The following is a 19,240-nucleotide window of genomic DNA, read 5'->3' as shown; positions in this document are numbered from 1 at the left end:
TCCTGCTGCAGAAAAAGGGGTGGAGAAAGGAGAGGCTCCTGCTGCAGAAGAAGGGGTCGAGAAGGGAGAGGCTCCTGCTGCAGATAGGAGGGGGGGGGGAGAGAGAAAGGAGAGGCTCCTGCTGCAGATAGGGGGGGGGGAGAGAGAGAAAGGAGAGGCTCCTGCTGCAGAAAAAGGGGTGGAGAAGGGAGAGGCTCCTGCTGCAGAAGAAGGGGTGGAGAAGGGAGAGGCTCCTGCTGCAGAAAAAGGGGTGGAGAAGGGAGAGGCTCCTGCTGCAGAAAAAGGGGTGGAGAAGGGAGAGGCTCCTGCTGCAGAAAAAGGGGTGGAGAAGGGAGAGGCTCCTGCTGCAGAAAAAGGGGTGGAGAAGGGAGAGGCTCCTGCTGCAGAAAAAGGGGTGGAGAAGGGAGAGGCTCCTGCTGCAGAAGAAGGGGTGGGGAAGGGAGAGGCTCCTGCTGCAGAAGAAGGGGTGGAGAAGGGAGAGAAAGGAGAGGCTCCTGCTGCAGAAGAAGGGGTGGAGGGGAGAGAAAGGAGAGGCTCCTGCTGCAGATCAGGGGGGGGGAGAGAGAAAGAAAGGAGAGGCTCTTGCTGCAGATCAGGGGGGGGGGGGGGAGAGAAAGGAGAGGCTCCTGCTGCAGATCAGGGGGGAGAAAGGAGAGGCTCCTGCTGCAGAACAGGGGGAGAAAGGAGAGGCTCCTGCTGCAGAACAGGGGGAGAAAGGAGAGGCTCCTGCTGCAGAACAGGGGGAGAAAGGAGAGGCTCCTGCTGCAGAACAGGAGGGGGGAGGGAGAGGCCATTTCTACAGAGGTGGGGGAAAATAGGGGGAGGCTGATGCAGAACAGGAGTGGGGGTTGGGGGGGGGGGGGGAGGGTATGGCTCCTGCTGCAGTTGCCTTGCAGTGTGTCACAAGGACTCCCATAGGACTAGAGCAGGGGAGGGATATTTTTTCCTGTTCTGTTTGTTGGTATTGCTATTAGTGTGTTGTGCCCATTGTAGCTTGTACAGAGCTGAAGAAACTTAAAATCCTGACAACTATATAGACTTGTGGTCTGTCCAGTGTACAGTGTGTATGCCAAGTCTTCTTACTCAACAATCCTCCATGATGTCATGACCGATACTTGTAACATGTTTTCTCCAAGATATATGAACCCGGGACAGAGGAGTGTCCCACAAACAACAGGAATGAAGTCTCTGGATGGAAATATCAGAGGATCTGTAACCAGTGGAAATGTACAGATTGTGGCTTTCGACTTTCTATTACACCAGTACTAGCTAAAGTAGACAAGGTGGACATGGCAGTCTTTGTAAGATGAAGGTACAACGTCAGTCACTTGGCTCATCATCTGCGCTGAATCCGGAGAAGCTTATTGGTTGACACTGCAGGGTGCGGAGGTTTACCAGGCAGGCCGTCTGGGTGCTGCTGAAGTCTGGCACCGTAATGAGAAGAACCCTCTGACCCTCAGCTCCTGCAATGAACATACAAGACAAGGCTGTTCTGACATCATGTATATCATGTACATATAGGAAAGAAGCAAAGTGATATACAAGAATAGTGATAATATGAAAAGAAAGTCACTACACCCATGAAGAAAAGTTCCTAACTAGTATGTTACACATTGCTGCACATGCGATTCACTCAAAATATCTACAAAATATACATTTACATACCTGTGACTTCTTTGCAGCTAAACTTTGGGGCGCTGCCACAGAAATACACGTGAGGGCAGTTGTGCAGAATGAATGGGTCCGACTTGTAGAATGGATAGCACCCTGCGAAGAGAGGATACGCACAGATCCATTGCTGAATGCAGTATACACTCCGACAGAGACATTACATTTTGTGTGCAAGCAGATGGATGTAGCGGGGCTGTGCGTGTCTGCCAGCGAGCGGATGGATGGATGTAGCGGGGCTGTGCGTGTCTGCCAGCGAGCGGATGGATGGATGTAGCGGGGCTGTGCGTGTCTGCCAGCGAGCGGATGGATGGATGTAGCGGGGCTGTGCGTGTCTGCCAGCGAGCGGATGGATGGATGTAGCGGGGCTGTGCGTGTCTGCCAGCGAGCGGATGGATGGATGTAGCGGGGCTGTGCGTGTCTGCCAGCGAGCGGATGGATGGATGTAGCGGGGCTGTGCGTGTCTGCCAGCGAGCGGATGGATGGATGGATGTAGCGGGGCTGTGCGTGTCTGCCAGCGAGCGGATGGATGGATGGATGTAGCGGGGCTGTGCGTGTCTGCCAGCGAGCGGATGGATGTAGCGGGACTGTGCGTGTCTGCCAGCAAGCGGATGGATGTAGCGCGGCTGTGTGCGTGCCTGCAAGCCAATGGATGCAGCACGGCTGTGCATGCGAGTGGATGTAGCAGGGCTGTACATGTGAACTAATGCAGCAGAATTTTTAGTTGGTTTCAAATACTTTTCTCTTTTTTTGATGACTAAATCTGGGATACGCCTTATAGTAAGGAGCATCTTGTAGTCTGAAAAATCTGCTATATACATAATAAAGGTTTTGTATTCCTCCTTGAAGTGATGTTGGTCCAGCTACTTCAGGCACATTTTGAAAGGGGTTGTGCAAGAAGAGCTCCTTCAATGTGGTTGAACAAGGCTGAAACTTATCACATGTCTTTTATCCATGGTTTGCCTTTAGACACCCACCACAGAAACAGGGTTCCTTATTCCCATCACCCCTATTTGAATAAAGCAGTATTTGAGAACGTCCCAATACATCCCAACTCCACTGTTCATTAAAGCCAAGCCCTTTACTGGGTATATAATGTATTACAGCGTCCTCCTTACCCAAAGTATCAGGAGCTGTAGGACACATGTGCCGGATTTGCAAGGTCCATTCCAGGATCTGCAGATAGTCCTGCATGCTGGAGTATCTGTATATATCAGTGATGTTCTGACCCGCTGAGCCCAGGAACCTGCAGAAATAACATAATTTTAGAATGGTTGATAGATATCAATAGATAAAGATATCAGTACATCCGGTAGTAGTAAAGCGAGTACCTGACACCATCAATCTCCGCTTCATAGGGGTTTGTTACCAGCTGGAGGGTGGAGAACGGTGCGGACTGGGGGAACATGCAGCGGTGCAGGGGCTGCTGGGGAAGGATGTAGTTTGTAGGATCAAAGGCTCCGGGCATGACATCCACAAAGACTGAGGTCTATGGAGAGACATGTAGGTTACAATCGCATCTACATACCGCTATGTACAGTATACCGGTTGGTGTTTTATGCAGGACAAGTTGTACTTGCTGTATTTCCCCTTTTTTGGGGGTATACATGTACATATACATTTAGCATTTAATAACATATAACTAAATTTAGGCTTGTAATGCTAAAAAGCAAAACAAAAAAAACCCCTGAACCCCTGACTGATCTCCAATAGCAGGCTCAGCGTCATGGCTCTGTTCACACATTGCATACTGGCAGAATGTGTTCTTCTGGTATCTGCCAAATCCTGACAGCTACTTACTGCACAAAACACAATTACCAGTCCAGCAGCCATGGTTTGGGACAACATCATTTTTTTTTACTCTTTTTAACATATTGTACCCTTCTCATAAACGATTTAAGATTAGATTGAGGCTTAAAGGGAACCTGTCACCAGGGACCTCATTTTCACTAAAGACAGGTTACAGAAGCCCATGACACCTGCAGTGCACATATGTCTTTCTGTCTTCTCTAAGCATTTGCATTACAATGTAATTGTCTGTTATAACTTTGCAATCCGACAGAATCCTCTGTGTAGCCCCAGGGTTAGGGCTTTGGTTTGGATGCATTTCAAAAAATAACATGTGACTTGTCTGTGTTACTCACTCCTCAGAGCTTGGCCCCACTCCTGTACAGCTCCTCCCTCCTTTTCTGTCACAGCCTGACATCAGTGGGAGAGGGAGGAGATGTACAGGAGCATAAAGGTGGGGGCTGAGAGCTGAGAAGTCTACAGCACAGACAAGTCACATCTTGTTTTTTGAAATGCATCCAAACCAAAGCTCAACCCCTGGGACTACCTCAGGATTTTGTCAGGGTGAGAGGTAAGTTATAACACACAATTATATTGTAATGCAAATGCTTATAAGAGGCAGAAAGACATATTGCACCGGAGGTGTGATGGGCTTTTACAACCTGTCTGTAGTGAAAATGAGGTCCCTGGTGACAGGTTCCCTTTAACCTCATTTACAAGGCAAACCTCTGCCTCCTGACATGCAATATAGTTTTGGATGTGTACACACAGAACTGTCCTATTGTCTGAAAGCATTGTATAAGTGTGTAATATAATATAATATAATATTATATTATATATATACACACACACACACACACACACACATACATACATACATACAAGGCTGAGATTGCTTCAACCCATCACAACCCACTGTATGCAACAAGACTTACACTGAGCTGGAGGAGGATTTCATCCAGCATCTTCACGGCCTCTACACTCGCTGCCTGCGTCTTCTTACTCAGATATTTGGCCTGTGGAGAATAGATTACAGATTTAGATAATGTTGACTCTTCAATGAGAATATCTGACAGCTACTTTATCATCCTTGGGAGGATGAGAACCATTAGCACCCAGGGGTCCTGACTGGGGGGTATTATGTTTGTCATGCAGAGATCAATGGTAATTACCGATCAGCTGCCATGTCATTCCCTATACATTACAATAGTATAAACATTATATAATAAGTATATAGCTTTACAGCAGGATCTTGAATACCATGTATGTGCAATTTGTTGCAGCATATGACCCGGATGCACATATACGCTTTCTTAATCTGAATATTTCAAGTCTATCAATATCAAGATAACATATGGAAACCCTATACCTTATTTAGGGAGTCCTTGCCCTGAGTGTTCTCGCTGAGCAGGTTTCCGGCCAGTATGACCCGAGATATCCGAGCGGCACAGCCCTGCTCCTCTTCCGCTCCCGCCTGCCCGGTCACCAAGTCCAGAAGCAGCTGCAACCCCAGCAGGCTGTCCCCACTGCCACCTCCGAGGCCCAAGCCCGATGTCAGCAATACATACCTAGAACCAAACCCAAAAAGGTCAGCAATAAAAAGACTGAGAACAGTCAGCAAGTACAACCCTATTCATGACACCATTTACATTTTCCCTGGAGTTTGCATTATAGTGAGAATATGAAGGTAATACCCGACGTTCTCTCTGTGGTCACCTCCATCCACACATGGCCCCCAGGGGCTCCTGCGATCTCTTGAATACATTATACCCCCAGATCAGAGAGCGGCGTGCATGTGTGTTCAATTACATGCATGCTTATTCACAAATCCCTCTCGTGAAAGCTTCTCTTTGTACTGGATTTGCAAGATTATAAATTCACTTGCCCACAAAATCAGACAAAAAGCCAAACACTTCAACACATCCCGGTCTAGTGTTTACCCCAAAGATGACAGTATTGATAGTTACATATTCAGCATCCAGCAGCGTCTTTACCCAGTTCTGATCTGTTTTATGTCACTTTTAGCTTTATGTGTTTTTGTGTTATTCAAGTTTTTTTTTCCCCTTACCTAGACAGAATAGAATAATACGGGAATAGGAGAGGAAATTCTACAAGACATTCCAAGTACCCGGCTCTGGCTGCCGAATAATTGTGGTTTTGCTTGGTCGGCTTTTAAGAGAAGTAAAACTTTTATAATAAAAATCATCTGTCAGAAGAAAAACTATGGAGAGAACAAGCTCCTGCAAGCTACCTAGATAAATAGCTTAAAGGGATTGGCCACTTTACCTGAAATTTTTGATTTACCCAAATCAAAACTATTCATCCATAAAGCAAGCTAATGAGATAAAAAACTTCTCACTTTTAGATGGGTGTAATATGTGCGCCACTGAATTAGCAGTGCAATAACGGAACCATCCACAGTTCATAAGAATTTAAGTAAAAACGTCATAAGGTAGGTATTAATAATGGAGGAATGGCACGAGATACTTTATTCAGGAATGGGTCTTTTTGTGTTACATGAAATTTTTTGGACAAGTTCTAGGTCGTGGTGTTTATATGCAGCCACATTAGGCAAAGAGGATAGAGAATGTTCATCCTCTCCCTCCATTACATAGAAAAAATGATCACTCAATATATGACAGAAACAAGTGTGCTCCCTAATTGTTCTAGGTTGGAGAGGGTTAAAAACATGAACATAAGTTCGTGTTATACTTTTCTAAAATTTAGCTACAGATAAAGTCAATATTTACTATATAAGTAAGCTATGAGAAGCTCCTGTGTGCATTCTCCTTCATTCTGTCTGCTATCTAAAAAGCCGGAGGAAGAACACACATCAGTGGGCTATAACTTTAGATCCCAGGCATCTGGGCTTCAAGGTGCCAGGGATTCAGAGGTTATCTGTTAATGTGACAGTCTGGACATCAAGAGAACTGGAGAGTCAGCAATCCTGGTGCAGTGGTTGGATGAGCATGTCTCCTGCCACTCCATTAAACAGCATGAGTGTCAGAAATTGCTGAGCACAGTGACAAGCTATCTCTGGACCTCTTGCAGACAGTTAGTGAATTGGAATGCCGGTGAGCTGTGCTCAGTAATTTCAGACACTCCCATACTATTGGCAGCATACATGCCCGACCGGACACTCAGTTCGGTCCCATTCTTATGATTTGTGGGAGACCCAGCAGTCAGGCCCTTCACCAATCAGCTTCTTTTTCCCCACATCCAGTGGATCAAGGTTTAATTGCAAATTTGATAAAACCCCATTAAATGAGAACTGGGAGCCTACCTGTCTTCCTCCGAATCAGGAAGCGGAGACTGGATGGGAAGGGAAGCTAAGCAGAAATCTTCTACCGTGAACTTCCCAGCATCGCCTTCTTCACCGAGGACAGCTATCACCGCTCCTAGGGGAGAACATGGAAGAAAGGGTTAATACAGATGGATAGGAGAGGCCGCTGTGTCTGTACAGAACAACTGGAGTGCAATACTGCCTGGAATTAGAGCTAGAGAAGATCAGAAGAGACAAATATGGCATACAAGTTCAGAAAACATCAGTTTCCAATTCCAATTTTTGTGGTTCTCCCACAAAAAATAAATAATTGGACAAGACAAAAGAACATGATTTATGCAGCACAAAGAGTTTTTTCCCATCTTTGTTGTACAAAGCGGAGATTAAAAAAGCCCTCGTCTCCGTCTCCACGACATGGTCCCCCGTTACGGAAACAGGACAAACATGGCTCCAGAACTCACACAGGAACTTTACCTCTATTGACCTTACAGAAGTCGCGAATAACAGGCAGGCACACGGCCTTGTGAATGAGGCCTAAGTTTGATTGTTGCCCTTTACCCCCACGACAGAGGATAATAATTGGTCCGAATGCTGGGAACTGAAACCGATCATGAAAACTGGGGGCCCCGTTCCCACAAATTGATTAAATGCCGGTCATGCACGCGCCATTACTGTCCCACCAGTTCGACCCCCAATGATTGCGATCTCTTATCCGGCAGATAGATGTCCTTTAAAGGTTATACCCATCACCAGATCAAGGATTGTAATCCAAGCACACTGACATACTGGTGTGCGCCCCCTCTGGCAGGATCTGCTCTTCTTTTAGCTTATGCCCTGGTTTTTACAAAAAAAAAAAAAAAAAGCTTGTAAAATTATGCAAATGAGGCTCATTTTATAATTTTTAAAGTGCTTTTTTTTCTTAAAAACAAGGGCATCAGAAGCTAAAAGAAGAGCAGATCCTGCCAGAGGGGGCGCACACCAGTATGTCAGTGTGTTTGGTTGACAATCCTTGATCTGGTGATAGATTTCCTATTTTTATGCATGTAAAATGCAACATACGAGAGCTTATATATTTGTTACCTAAACAAAGGGCATTGATTGGGATTGTACCAAGCTGCATGTGTCCTGACTTCTACCACCGGACTGCGGAGTTTTAACAACTTATCCACTATCCCTAGGGATTATGGACATACTGGCAGCCCCCATGTTATGTGTTACTTTGCTGTAGTAGCGGATACTCACCAGTCACAAACATCTGCACGTCGGTGGCCCCCTCCAACCTGATCCTCTGGAGCTCGTCTTCCAGTATGAGCTCATCTGAATCGCTGATGTACTTGTGCCTTGCAGGCTGAGGCAGGAGGTTGTGCTAGAGGCAGGGAACCAGAATGTCAGAATCAGACTAAACAAAGCCAAGCCGTCAGTCACAGCTTCATTGCTTATAGCTATGATAACAATCTGCACTGGAGCAGGGACAAATATACTCCGGGCAGAACAAATACTACGGAAACATGAACTATGATCAAGGAGGCAAAGGGCTTCCTGAGCACAGCAGCCACTTACCGATGGTCCTCATACCCCTCACGTAATTTTTAAATATGTCTCACTGATATCAGAGCGGAACAAAATCTTATAGTAAAAACCATGTTGGTACACATCACTGTGCCCCCATGGCGTATATCCAACCCCACTGGCTCCCATTGAGCCACAAAAAGTTTGGATTAGGGATCCACCAATCACAACAATAGGGGTCCCATTCTCACTTATTGATGGGGTGGCATTCTGTTGTTGCATTCATTACTATGGGAGCATCTAATGGTCCCATAGTATTGAAAGGAGCAGCAGGACAAGAATCTGCCTTCATTAGTAGGGAATTGTCAAATATTGAAGAAGGTCCCATAGTATTTAATGGAGTGGCAGGACACATGTTAAAACTTCCTTACCATCAATTAGTGAAATCAGGACCCTGTTCTCCTGATAGATAGGGGGCCCCAGTAATGAGACCCTCACGGATCAGATTGCTGTCCTGTTAATAAGAAATAATCTAACTTGGTACCACTCCTTTAGGACTCAAACGGCTGATAGCACCTGCAAAGATGCTCCAATAACTTCTATGGCATCGTGAGACATTATCATAATCCTCTACCTTCAGCGGCCGCTAGGAAATGAATGGACAATCAACATATCCACATGACCATGAGAGAACAAGCAATCAGACCCAAATCAGGCAACAAAAGACCCGATGAATGAGGGATATACCAGAACCTCTAGTAAATGGTAATCTTTGAAAGCTTTGGCTGCCACCTACTGGAGGACTCTACAACTGCGTGTCGGGGCCTCAATTATACGAGTAGACGCTGGAGGTATAATGCTCCATATCTGCTCTTTGTATAACTAAACATAAAATCATGAAGTCTATTTCTAAGTTTATGGCACTTTAAGTCTGATAAGTCTAAGTCTTCCACCTCAGACTTTTTATGAATGTTAGTACCTCATCCATTCTTTACATATCCCTGCTGCACTTTAGCCTTTATAATGTCATTACATTTTGGATATTTTAGGAACTATAATATTAACCGCATCAATTGACTCTTTATTAGGCTTTAGAAACAGAATTATAAACCTGCGAGTAATATATATACCGTATTTGTACCTACAATACAGGCAGTCCCCGGGTTACGTACAGGACAGTTTCTGTAGGTTTGTTCTTAAGTTGAATTTGTATGCAAGTCGGAACTGTATATTTTATAATTGTAACGCCGGACAAAAACTTTTTTGGTCTCTGTTGGGTTGTCATAAGAAGCAAGATTAACAGTAAAGCTCAATTGCAGACTCATTTCATAACTGTTATAGCTGTTTACAGTAGCTTAAGGCTAAAATGAAGTGAAATTACCAAAATCCAGAGGTCTGTTTGTAACTAGGGTTCGTCTCTAAGTTGGGAGTTCTCAAGTAGGTTACCGCCTGTACATGTGGTCTGCTATGCTAGAGTCAGCCTGATGTTTCTGGTGTTTGCCTCCAGTACATTGTACTGATTTTTAAATGTCTGTTCTTTTTAGTTCTTTCCTTTATAAGAATTAATAAAATTTAGGCATATTTTTGGACAATTTGGTTGTTTGAAGTCTGGCTGTAGGATGTAGCTGCAGCAGTGTACAAACAGTCAAGCTGTAGAGTTATCCATCTAATATAAAGTGCTGACATATTAATAGGGACCACCGACACCCCCATAGACGTTAAGAATGAATGGGTTACAGAGTAGCCTCCTCTTCATAGTTCATGCACAGAACTGTTGTATTATGCCTGAGTGCGCATACTCAGCTGATCGAAGAGCTAAGAGAGATGTGAATAAGCTTTCCCCTCTATATGCATACAAAGTAAAGGCAGAGTGAGGAAACACTTGTACCTCTTCACTGATCTCCCGTAAGATGGACGGCTGCAGCTCCATGGACTTAAACAAGGTTCCTATGACGCAGCACCTCTCCGATGCCTGGAGTTCACATAACTTCCGCACAACTATATCCCCACCTGTAAGAAAAACACCAGGTATAAAGAAGATCCAAGTGCAACCTCTAAAACTAAAAAACGCTTTAATAAAAGCATTCTTTCTAAAAAAGAAAAGAAAAGTATAACCTCTGACTTATAGGTAATACTCTTGTATTTATGGCTCTAAATCCATAAGCAGAATGTGTAGGACCGCGCCAGGGTTACAATACACCCAATACATGGATGTTCCCATATACAAGGGAATGGGGTGCACAATTCCACTCCATGCCATACAAGGATCTTTATGCTCCCTATTTTCCCTGTAGCTGGGTTCCAAGAGTCTGATGCTCAGGGTTGGGGTTTTTTTTAGCAAATTTTTAAGTTTCCCCTATCCACAGCTGATTGGCAAGGGTCTAAATGCTGGGACCCCCACCGATCAGGAGAAATAGACCCCAGCAATCCAGAGAACAGGGGTCCTGTTTTCACTAATGGGTGGAGCATTTCTATGGGAATGTCAGAAATTGCAGAACAAAGTGCTCAGGTATCTATATCATAGAGAGTAAATGGAAGTGCTGGAGATACCAGAGCGCTTTGCTCTGCTATCTCTGACGGATCCCATAAAATAGCACGGAGGACGCATGCCTGACCTGCCACCCACTAGTGACAATGGCACCCCCTGTTCTCCAGATTGCTTAGGGTCCTGTACTTGTGTTTTGTGAAGCCTTGGTGGGAACATCTTCGATCAGCTTGTTATCCCCCTACTTGTCAAGCAGGCATCCTGTTACTCCATTCTATGGGAGTGGGCGCTCAGCATTTAGGTGTCTCAAACATTTCTGCCGCTGTCTAAGTGCAAAGAAGATAATGAGGAGAAAGAATAACTCCCGTTCGAAAAGCCGATGGGCATTAATACATGTCAACAATACATGAGATCAACAATCTCATTAAAATAGAGCCTAAGGATAGGTTATCAACATCTTCAGATCAGATGATGCCAGCAAAACTGCATCCTACAGTAAAATCAGTGCAGAATGTGTATACGCTCCTCTACTACAACCAATGACATAAACCTAGCCTCTATAACACGGTGATTACGTTTATTAAACTCTGAGGCCGTGTTTACACGTTGCGTTTAAATAGAATCTGTCACCACGTTTTACCCTACCAAACTACTAGTCCCCTCAGGAAGGGTATGAAATTTACTTTCAAAAGTCTCTTTTTAATGTGAAAAGGCAAATATGACTCTTCTCATCCCTTTTTCACAAGTTTAGTGGTTGCAGGTGTAGTGTCACTTCAAACACCTCTATCTTTGGTTCTATAGCACCTAGAACCAACTTTCTGTGTCATATTAAAGATACAATCTCGCCTTTCAGACCCCATCAAGCCTATGATTCTGTGATTTACACAACTGGACATACAGGCAGCTAAATAGGCAGGAACCGGATCTTTATCTGCAACCTCACATTCACAACTGGGTTTTCAGCTGCCTGTATCTCTGGTTCTGTAGTTCTGTGATCTGAAAGATGAGATTCTTATATTTATTATGACACAAAAAGCATGATTATAGGTTCTATAGAAGAGAATATAGAGGCTTCTGAAATGACACTGTCCCTGCAACCACGAAACTTGACTCATCTCGTGTCAAAATGAGGTGAGAAGAGTCATATTTGCCTGACTTTAGAGAAGATTTTTTTTTTTTTTTAATAGATAAATAGGTGAGATTTTACATAAATAAGATAAGTCGAGGAAAGGACATTTCATAACCCTACCTGTGGGGGATGGTAGTTTATTGGGGTAAAAGCTTGTGACAGGTCTTCTTTAAATGGCATTTAGACAAACTGTTGCATTCGGGAACAAAAGACAGGTGTTGTTGGTATATTCCCTAATACAACTTTTTGAATAATAATTCTTTATTTATATAGCGCACACAGATTACACAGCGCTGCACAGAGTTTGCCAAATCAGTCCCTGTCCCTATGGGGTCCACAATCTTATCAACCTACCAGTATGTTTTGGAGTGTGGGAGGAAACCGGAGGAATCCCACGCAAACACAGAGAGAACATACAAACTTGTAATTTATTACTCCTTGTTTTAACAAGCAATTCAAGCACAATGTATGAATGTGGCCTTTGATGACAATTTTTTTTTTAAATTACGAATACAAAACGAAACCATACCCCATTTCTCCTTTGCACGCTCTATCAGAATCGGCCTCATCTGTAGCAGTCGGGTGGCATAGATGTGGGCATACTGGCGGGTGAAGGTGCGTTCTCCCAGGCGATAGCTCTCGGAGTGGTTGGTGTACAGCGCATTGGACACTCTGGTGACAGTGGCCGCAGATTCAGATGGAGGTGACAGAAGTCCAGGCCCTTGTCCCACAGCAAGATCTGTGAACATGATGGCGACCTGTGAAATAAGTGGAATCTGGTTAAAAATAGGTTTATATTGTGGTTATATGCACATTTTTTGAAATATAGAATTCTTCTTAGAAGAGCTAAATGGAAAATCCAAAGATAGAATTCAAGATTGTGATAAAATAGAATAGGATCCAGCACAGCAGATCAACCAGCACATAGGAAGTTGCACTCCTGCAACATCCAGAATGCACACACACAGTCACAGGCTGCCAGGGCATGCTGGGAGTTGTAGTTCTAAAGCAGAATCTATGTACAAGTTCCTTATCCCTGCACTAAACACTGAGATTATAACAGTCCTGCATGTAATACTGCAGAAAGAGTAGCAGTCACCAAGCATGGTAGCTGGGCATGCTGGGAGTTGTAGTCCCAAGGGAGTTGTGACACTACAAGTCCCAGCATGCAATGCTATTCGCTACGATGCATGCTAGGACATGCTGGACGTGTATGTTATCACCAGGGCTTCCTATTATCCTCAATTACAGTGATAACCCCAAGTCCTCACCCTCCGACAGCTCCCGCCACTGCAGCTCTTCTTTCGGCTGTCCCGCCGCCGTGACGTAATCTCTAAGCGACGACGTCACATGTCCGCCATGATGGGAAGGTCGTAAAATAGATATACAACGGATTTGAATGGCAAGGAAACTGGACGCTTACGGCCTCTAGTGGTAGAACTGTATATTGCATCTGAATGGAGAATAGCTGTCTATAAAGCTCCGCTGCCATATTATTTGTATTATTATTATTATTATTATTATTATTATTATTATTATTATTATTATTAGGTGGAACCTTTGGGTGTCAGAGAGTATAACCCTAAAAAAGGGCAAGTAAGGACTCACTTTATTAGGGGACCCACAAAGCAAATACACAGGTTACGTGATAATGTAATGGATCAGAACCTGGAGATCTGTATGGAAGTGAATGGATGTTTGTGCATCATGTAATATGCAAATAAAAATTAAAACGTAATTGAGCCACAATTTTAATTTTCCCTTTGTTTTTCAGTGAAAATATTCTCATTTTTGAGCTATTGTCATGTGGCAAATACAGGCAGTCGCCGGGTTACGTACAAGATAGGGTCTGTAGGTTTGTTCCTTAGTTGAATTTGTAGGTAAGTCGGAACTGTATATCTTACAATTGTAACCCAAGCAATTGGTCTCTGTGACAATTGGATTTTAAAAATGTTGGGGTGTCATAAGAACCAGGATTACCAATAAATCTTAATTACAGACACCTGTGATAACTGTTACAGCTGATCATTGTAGACTAGGGCTAAAGTACAGTAAATTACCAACATCCAGAGGTCTGTTTGTAACTAGGGGTCGTCTGTAATTTGGGTGTTTTTAAGTAGGTGTTCTTAAGTAGGGGACCTCTAATAACAGCCCTCACCCCTCTCATACACCTGGTCCTCTCTCTCTATACAGGTCTTGTGTATACTATCCAAGCACTGGCAGTGTCCCCAACCAGTGTCGGACTGGAGTACCTTGGGCCCACCAGAGAAAATCTTTTTTGGGGCCCGCTTTTCATTTAAATAGAAAGAATACTACAGAACCCAAGACACGTTGGGGCAGATTTATCAGAAGCATTCAACATTAGACAGCGTAAACGGAGACGGACAGATTTATACTGCACCAGGTATCATCCAGCCTCGCGATCTACAAATCCGGATGCTAAATATGTTGTAGTATAAGTCTTTTTAGTATAAATTTGCACATTCTATTAGTTGGTTTAGATTACATAAAAAATAAGCCTGATTTTTGGGCAATTTTGATACTGGTACTGAGGAACAGCCCGTTTGGTCATATTTGTTGCAAAACTGTCTAAAAACTGCACTGCAAAGCTCTGTAAATAACTGCAGCACTCCAGCAAAGCTCAGTAAACACATATAGAACCATACAAAATACAACATTTGTACATTGCCAACGACAACCTTGGTCATAACAACACAGGTGACATTACTGTGCTGGAAGCCCCAGACAGGGAAGATATGGTTAGTGTATCTACCAACCTTTAGATGAGAGACAGACCTAAGAGCGAAATCTAGAGAGTGCTAAACAGTGACTATATAGTAGTCAGATACAAGGTATACACAGGGGCTCTGCAATACTCTCATTCTCTATGAAATAACAATTCTAACACATTTTTCTCCAAATCCTGGAATGAGCATCTGTTATTTCTCCGTATATGTATGCATAATGTGACATCTGGGTAGCTCCATGTATGTCTGTGTACTGCGGCTGTAGCTAAATGTATGGCTGTGCACTGCAGCTGTAGCTCCATGTATGGCTGTGCACTGCGGCTGTAGCTCCATGTATGGCTGTGCACTGCGGCTGTAGCTCCATGTATGGCTGTGCACTGCGGCTGTAGCTCCATGTATGGCTGTGTACTGCGGCTGTAGCTCCATGTATGGCTGTGTACTGCGGCTGTAGCTCCATGTATGGCTGTGTACTGCGGCTGTAGCTCCATGTATGGCTGTGCACTGCGGCTGTAGCTCCATGTATGGCTGTGTACTGCGGCTGTAGCTCCATGTATGGCTGTGTACTGCGGCTGTAGCTCCATGTATGGCTGTGTACTGCGGCTGTAGCTCCATGTATGGCTGTGTACTGCAGCTGTAGCTCCATGTATGACTGTTTACTGCGGATGTATCTCCATGTATGACTGTGTACTGTGGCTGTAGCTCCATGTATGGCTGTGTACTGCGGTTGTAGCTCCATGTATGGCTGTGTACTGCGGTTGTAGCTCCATGTATGGCTGTGCACTGCGGCTGTAGCTCCATGTATGGCTGTGTACTGTGCCTGTAGCTCCATGTAAGGCTGTGTGCTGCGGCTGTAGCTCCATGTATGGCTGTGTACTGTGGCTGTAGCTCCATGTATGGCTGTGTACTGTGCCTGTAGCTCCATGTATGGCTGTGTACTGTGGCTGTAACTCCATGTATGGCTGTGCACTGCGGCTGTAGCTCCACGTATGGCTGTGCACTGCGGCTGTAGCTCCATGTATGGCTGTGTACTGCTGCTGTAGCTCCATGTACGGCTGTGTACTGTGGCTGTAGCTCCATGTACGGCTGTGTACTGTGCCTGTAGCTCCATGTATGGCTGTGTACTGCGGCTGCCGCTCCATGTATGGCTGTGTACTGCGGCTGTAGCTCCATGTATGGCTGTGTACTGCGGCTGTAGCTCCATGTATGGCTGTGTACTGCGGCTGTAGCTCCATGTATGGCTGTGTACTGCGGCTGTAGCTCCATGTATGGCTGTGTACTGTGGCTGTAGCTCCATGTAAGGCTGTGTACTGCGGCTGTAGCTCCATGTAAGGCTGTGTACTGTGGCTGTAGCTCCATGTATGGCTGTGTACTGCGGCTGTAGCTCCATGTATGGCTGTGCACTGCGGCTGTAGCTCCACGTATGGCTGTGCACTGCGGCTGTAGCTCCATGTATGGCTGTGTACTGCGGCTGCCGCTCCATGTATGGCTGTGTACTGCGGCTGTAGCTCCATGTAAGGCTGTGTGCTGCGGCTGTAGCTCCATGTATGGCTGTGCACTGCGGCTGTAGCTCCATGTATGGCTGTGTACTGCGGCTGTAGCTCCATGTATGGCTGTGTACTGCGGCTGTAGCTCCATGTATGGCTGTGTACTGTGGCTGTAGCTCCATGTAAGGCTGTGTACTGCGGCTGTAGCTCCATGTAAGGCTGTGTACTGTGGCTGTAGCTCCATGTATAGCTGTATACTGCTGCATCTATTTCAGGGCTTCCCTCACAGCATCCATTACAAAGCACCCCCCCCCCCACAGCATCTATTACAGGGCCCCGTCCCCCCACAGCATCCATTACAGCCCCCCCCCCCCCCATAGCATCCATTACAGGGCCCTCCTCCCCCCATAGCATCAATTACAGGGCTCCCTTTCCTTCCCCCCTCCCTAACATCATCCATTACAGGGCCTCCTCACCCCATAACCTCCATTACAGGGCCCCCCTCACCCCATAACATCCATTACAGGGCCCCCCTCACCCTAAAACATCCATTACAGAGCCCCCCCATCCACCTCAGCATCCATTACAGTGCCCCCTCTTTCCCCTCAACAACCATTAAAGGGCCCCCTGTCCCGTTCAGCTTACATTACAGGGCTCCTTGCGCTTACCTCCTCATCAAAGGCTGCTGACTGTCCCGCTCCGATAGTACAGGCTTCCTTCCTACGCGCTTCTCAGCCATTGTGCAGCGTGTACACTGACGCTGCGTGCGTACATTGACACCGCGCGCGCGCGCACAGTGCCGCCCCCGCCGCACACACTGAAACCGCCGCGTACACTTACAGTGGTGGTGGCGGCGCGCACACTGATGCCGCTGCCGCGGACTACCGCATCGGCAGTACACTGTGACCAGGTGCTCGCGGAAACAGCGTCCGCCAGCGCCTGATCACAGATACTCTTTAAGTGTGTAGGTATCGGACTCGGGGCCTACCGGAGGTTTCTCCGGTACTCCGGTGGGCCAGTCCGACGCTGCCCCCAACTATAATGTATGGTTTATAGTACTAGTCTTCTCATATGGGAACGTGACACCTTATGGGCCCCCTAAGCTTCTTGGGCCCGGGTGCGACCGCACCCTCTGCACCCCCTCAAGCTACGCCCCTGAGTGCAAGAATGAGCATGATATAGAATGTATATGGGGTAAAACATACTAAATGCTGGAGGTCCAGGAATTGGCTATTTCTGGGACTGCAATAGAAACTCAATGAAGTGGGAGGACACATGCCTGAGCAGTCAACTAGGAGGAACAGGACCTTGGTTCTCAAGAAGATAATAACTATTCCTGGGTCATCCCCTTTAAAGAAGAACTATCACATCTTCATGAATATAGATATTTAGTTTAATGGAAAAAAAGAAGATTTGCATATTATCAGCTGAACTCCTGGGTCCTAAATGTTAATAAAGCCAAACAATTTTACTAAATCTAGGAAGAGCCGCTTCCTAGATTTGCCATGTTATACTAAAACAGACAAGCCAGGAGAGGTGAGAGGCCCACCTTAAGATAGCTAACCACCAAAATTTGCAACTTTTCATGATACTTTTTTGAAACAGGAAAATGCTAATTTCCCCTCTTTGTGTGACTCCAGCTTACTAAAACAAGACAAAACAATCCACTTTGAGGGTATGTCCACATGGGTCATCCAGAGGATGGAAATTCAGCTACTATTTTTTCTGATATGGACTGGTTAGGGCAGTGTTTATCTAGCCAGAGGTTCTGTTAGAAGCTTCGGAATTTTCCTCTTCTGCCCAAAGGAGCCACGGGTCAGGATTTCCTTTGATGTCCCTTTGTCTCCTGCAGACTTTTGGCAGGTGAGGGGGTCGTGCAATTATTATTATATACAATAAGGTGATCTCCGCTCCCATGTCACACTGTTTAAAGGGACGTGTGGATGTCCTTGGCACATCCCCCTCCAACTAGTGACAATAGTGCATTCAGTAATGACTGGAAGGCCACCTGACCCGCCAGATCTCCACAGGACATGGGAAAGTAGGGAGCAGCTGCCTGCAAGTCACATAACCTGTAGAATGGAAAGTTCACCAGGGTAAGTACAATAAAGGTAAACTTTCCCATGTAAACTTTCTTATCTGTGGCCAACCCCTTTAAGTCAAATGCACATGAAAAAATCTTGGATGCTTTTCCATCTGGCAAAATATTGGACACCATAATGGAAAGCCAAAAGACGAGGGGGCACTGTCTCCGTCTGGAGAAATCAGGGTTTAATCACCAGAGGTGACAGGGCTTTTTTACTATGAGAACTGTCAATCTGTGGAATAGCCTGCCTCAGGCGCTGGTCACAGCAGGGACAGCAGAGAGCTTCAAGAAGGGTCTAGATGCCTTTTTACACCTAAATAACATTGATGGTTATGTTATATAGAATTGTTTCCTCTAAATCACTACCTCATGCAATCCCTTCCCTTCCTTGGTTGTACTTGATGGACAAGTGTCTTTTTTAAATTGTATAAACTATGATACTGTGAAAGCCAACGGACTCCATAATAATTAATGGGACCGGCAGGATATGTTTTTCTGTCTAGTAAGGAATCCGTTCCCTTTGGCTTTTCAGTTTTTCTCGTTTTCAGTTGAGTTTTTTCTTGTGTCATTATGAAGCTTGACTTTTTTGTACAAGTCAGATTACTCAAGCTATGGTCATTATGTGATGGGGGAACTTGGTGATATTTCCCATTAATAAGGTACACGCCACCCAGATGTATTTTTCTAATTAGACATGATACTTAACACATTGTTTTTATATAATCTGGTTTTATTTTCTGATTCTGGGTGAAAAGAAGTCAAGATCTTGAAATTTGTCATTGATATATTTGAGAAGATCACATTGGTGAAGTCTATACATGATAGTGAATGTGGTTGTCCAGCAACTTGTGGCTCATAACCTGACTGTATTACCTATTAAGTGTGAAATCATTGTGGCTGTATCTAGAATCAAGCAAGAACATCTTACATTGACGCGTTTCAGTCTATAGAGCCCTTAGTCATAGCACTGCTTAGCTGATATTGTGGGTTAGTATTGGTGTTGGCACAATATCTCAGAGCCAGGTATTATAGCAGCCCAACAAGACACAGAAGAAATCTGA

The 19,240-nt window shown here is 45.1% G+C and overlaps 1 protein-coding gene across 1 annotated transcript; it reads right to left on the bottom strand.

Annotated features, from left to right (window-relative positions):
• Positions 1–312: 312 nt before the first annotated feature.
• On the bottom strand, positions 313–13,228 carry POLD2 (DNA polymerase delta 2, accessory subunit). Its single transcript, XM_072149059.1, has 11 exons — positions 13,134–13,228; positions 12,392–12,620; positions 10,137–10,258; positions 7,982–8,105; positions 6,740–6,854; positions 4,826–5,024; positions 4,392–4,472; positions 3,000–3,157; positions 2,787–2,914; positions 1,666–1,767; positions 313–1,463 (listed from the first exon to the last, which is right to left on the bottom strand). Exons 2-11 carry the CDS (start codon positions 12,609–12,611, stop codon positions 1,321–1,323), a joined length of 1,392 nt encoding a protein of 463 aa, XP_072005160.1. The 5' UTR covers positions 12,612–12,620; positions 13,134–13,228; the 3' UTR covers positions 313–1,320.
• Positions 13,229–19,240: the final 6,012 nt, after the last annotated feature.

This window comes from Engystomops pustulosus, chromosome 4 (assembly GCF_040894005.1).
Source record: "Engystomops pustulosus chromosome 4, aEngPut4.maternal, whole genome shotgun sequence".
NCBI lineage: Eukaryota > Metazoa > Chordata > Amphibia > Anura > Leptodactylidae > Engystomops > Engystomops pustulosus.
Note: the sequence above shows the minus strand (reverse complement) of the source record. Positions and strands in the feature narration are given on the sequence as shown.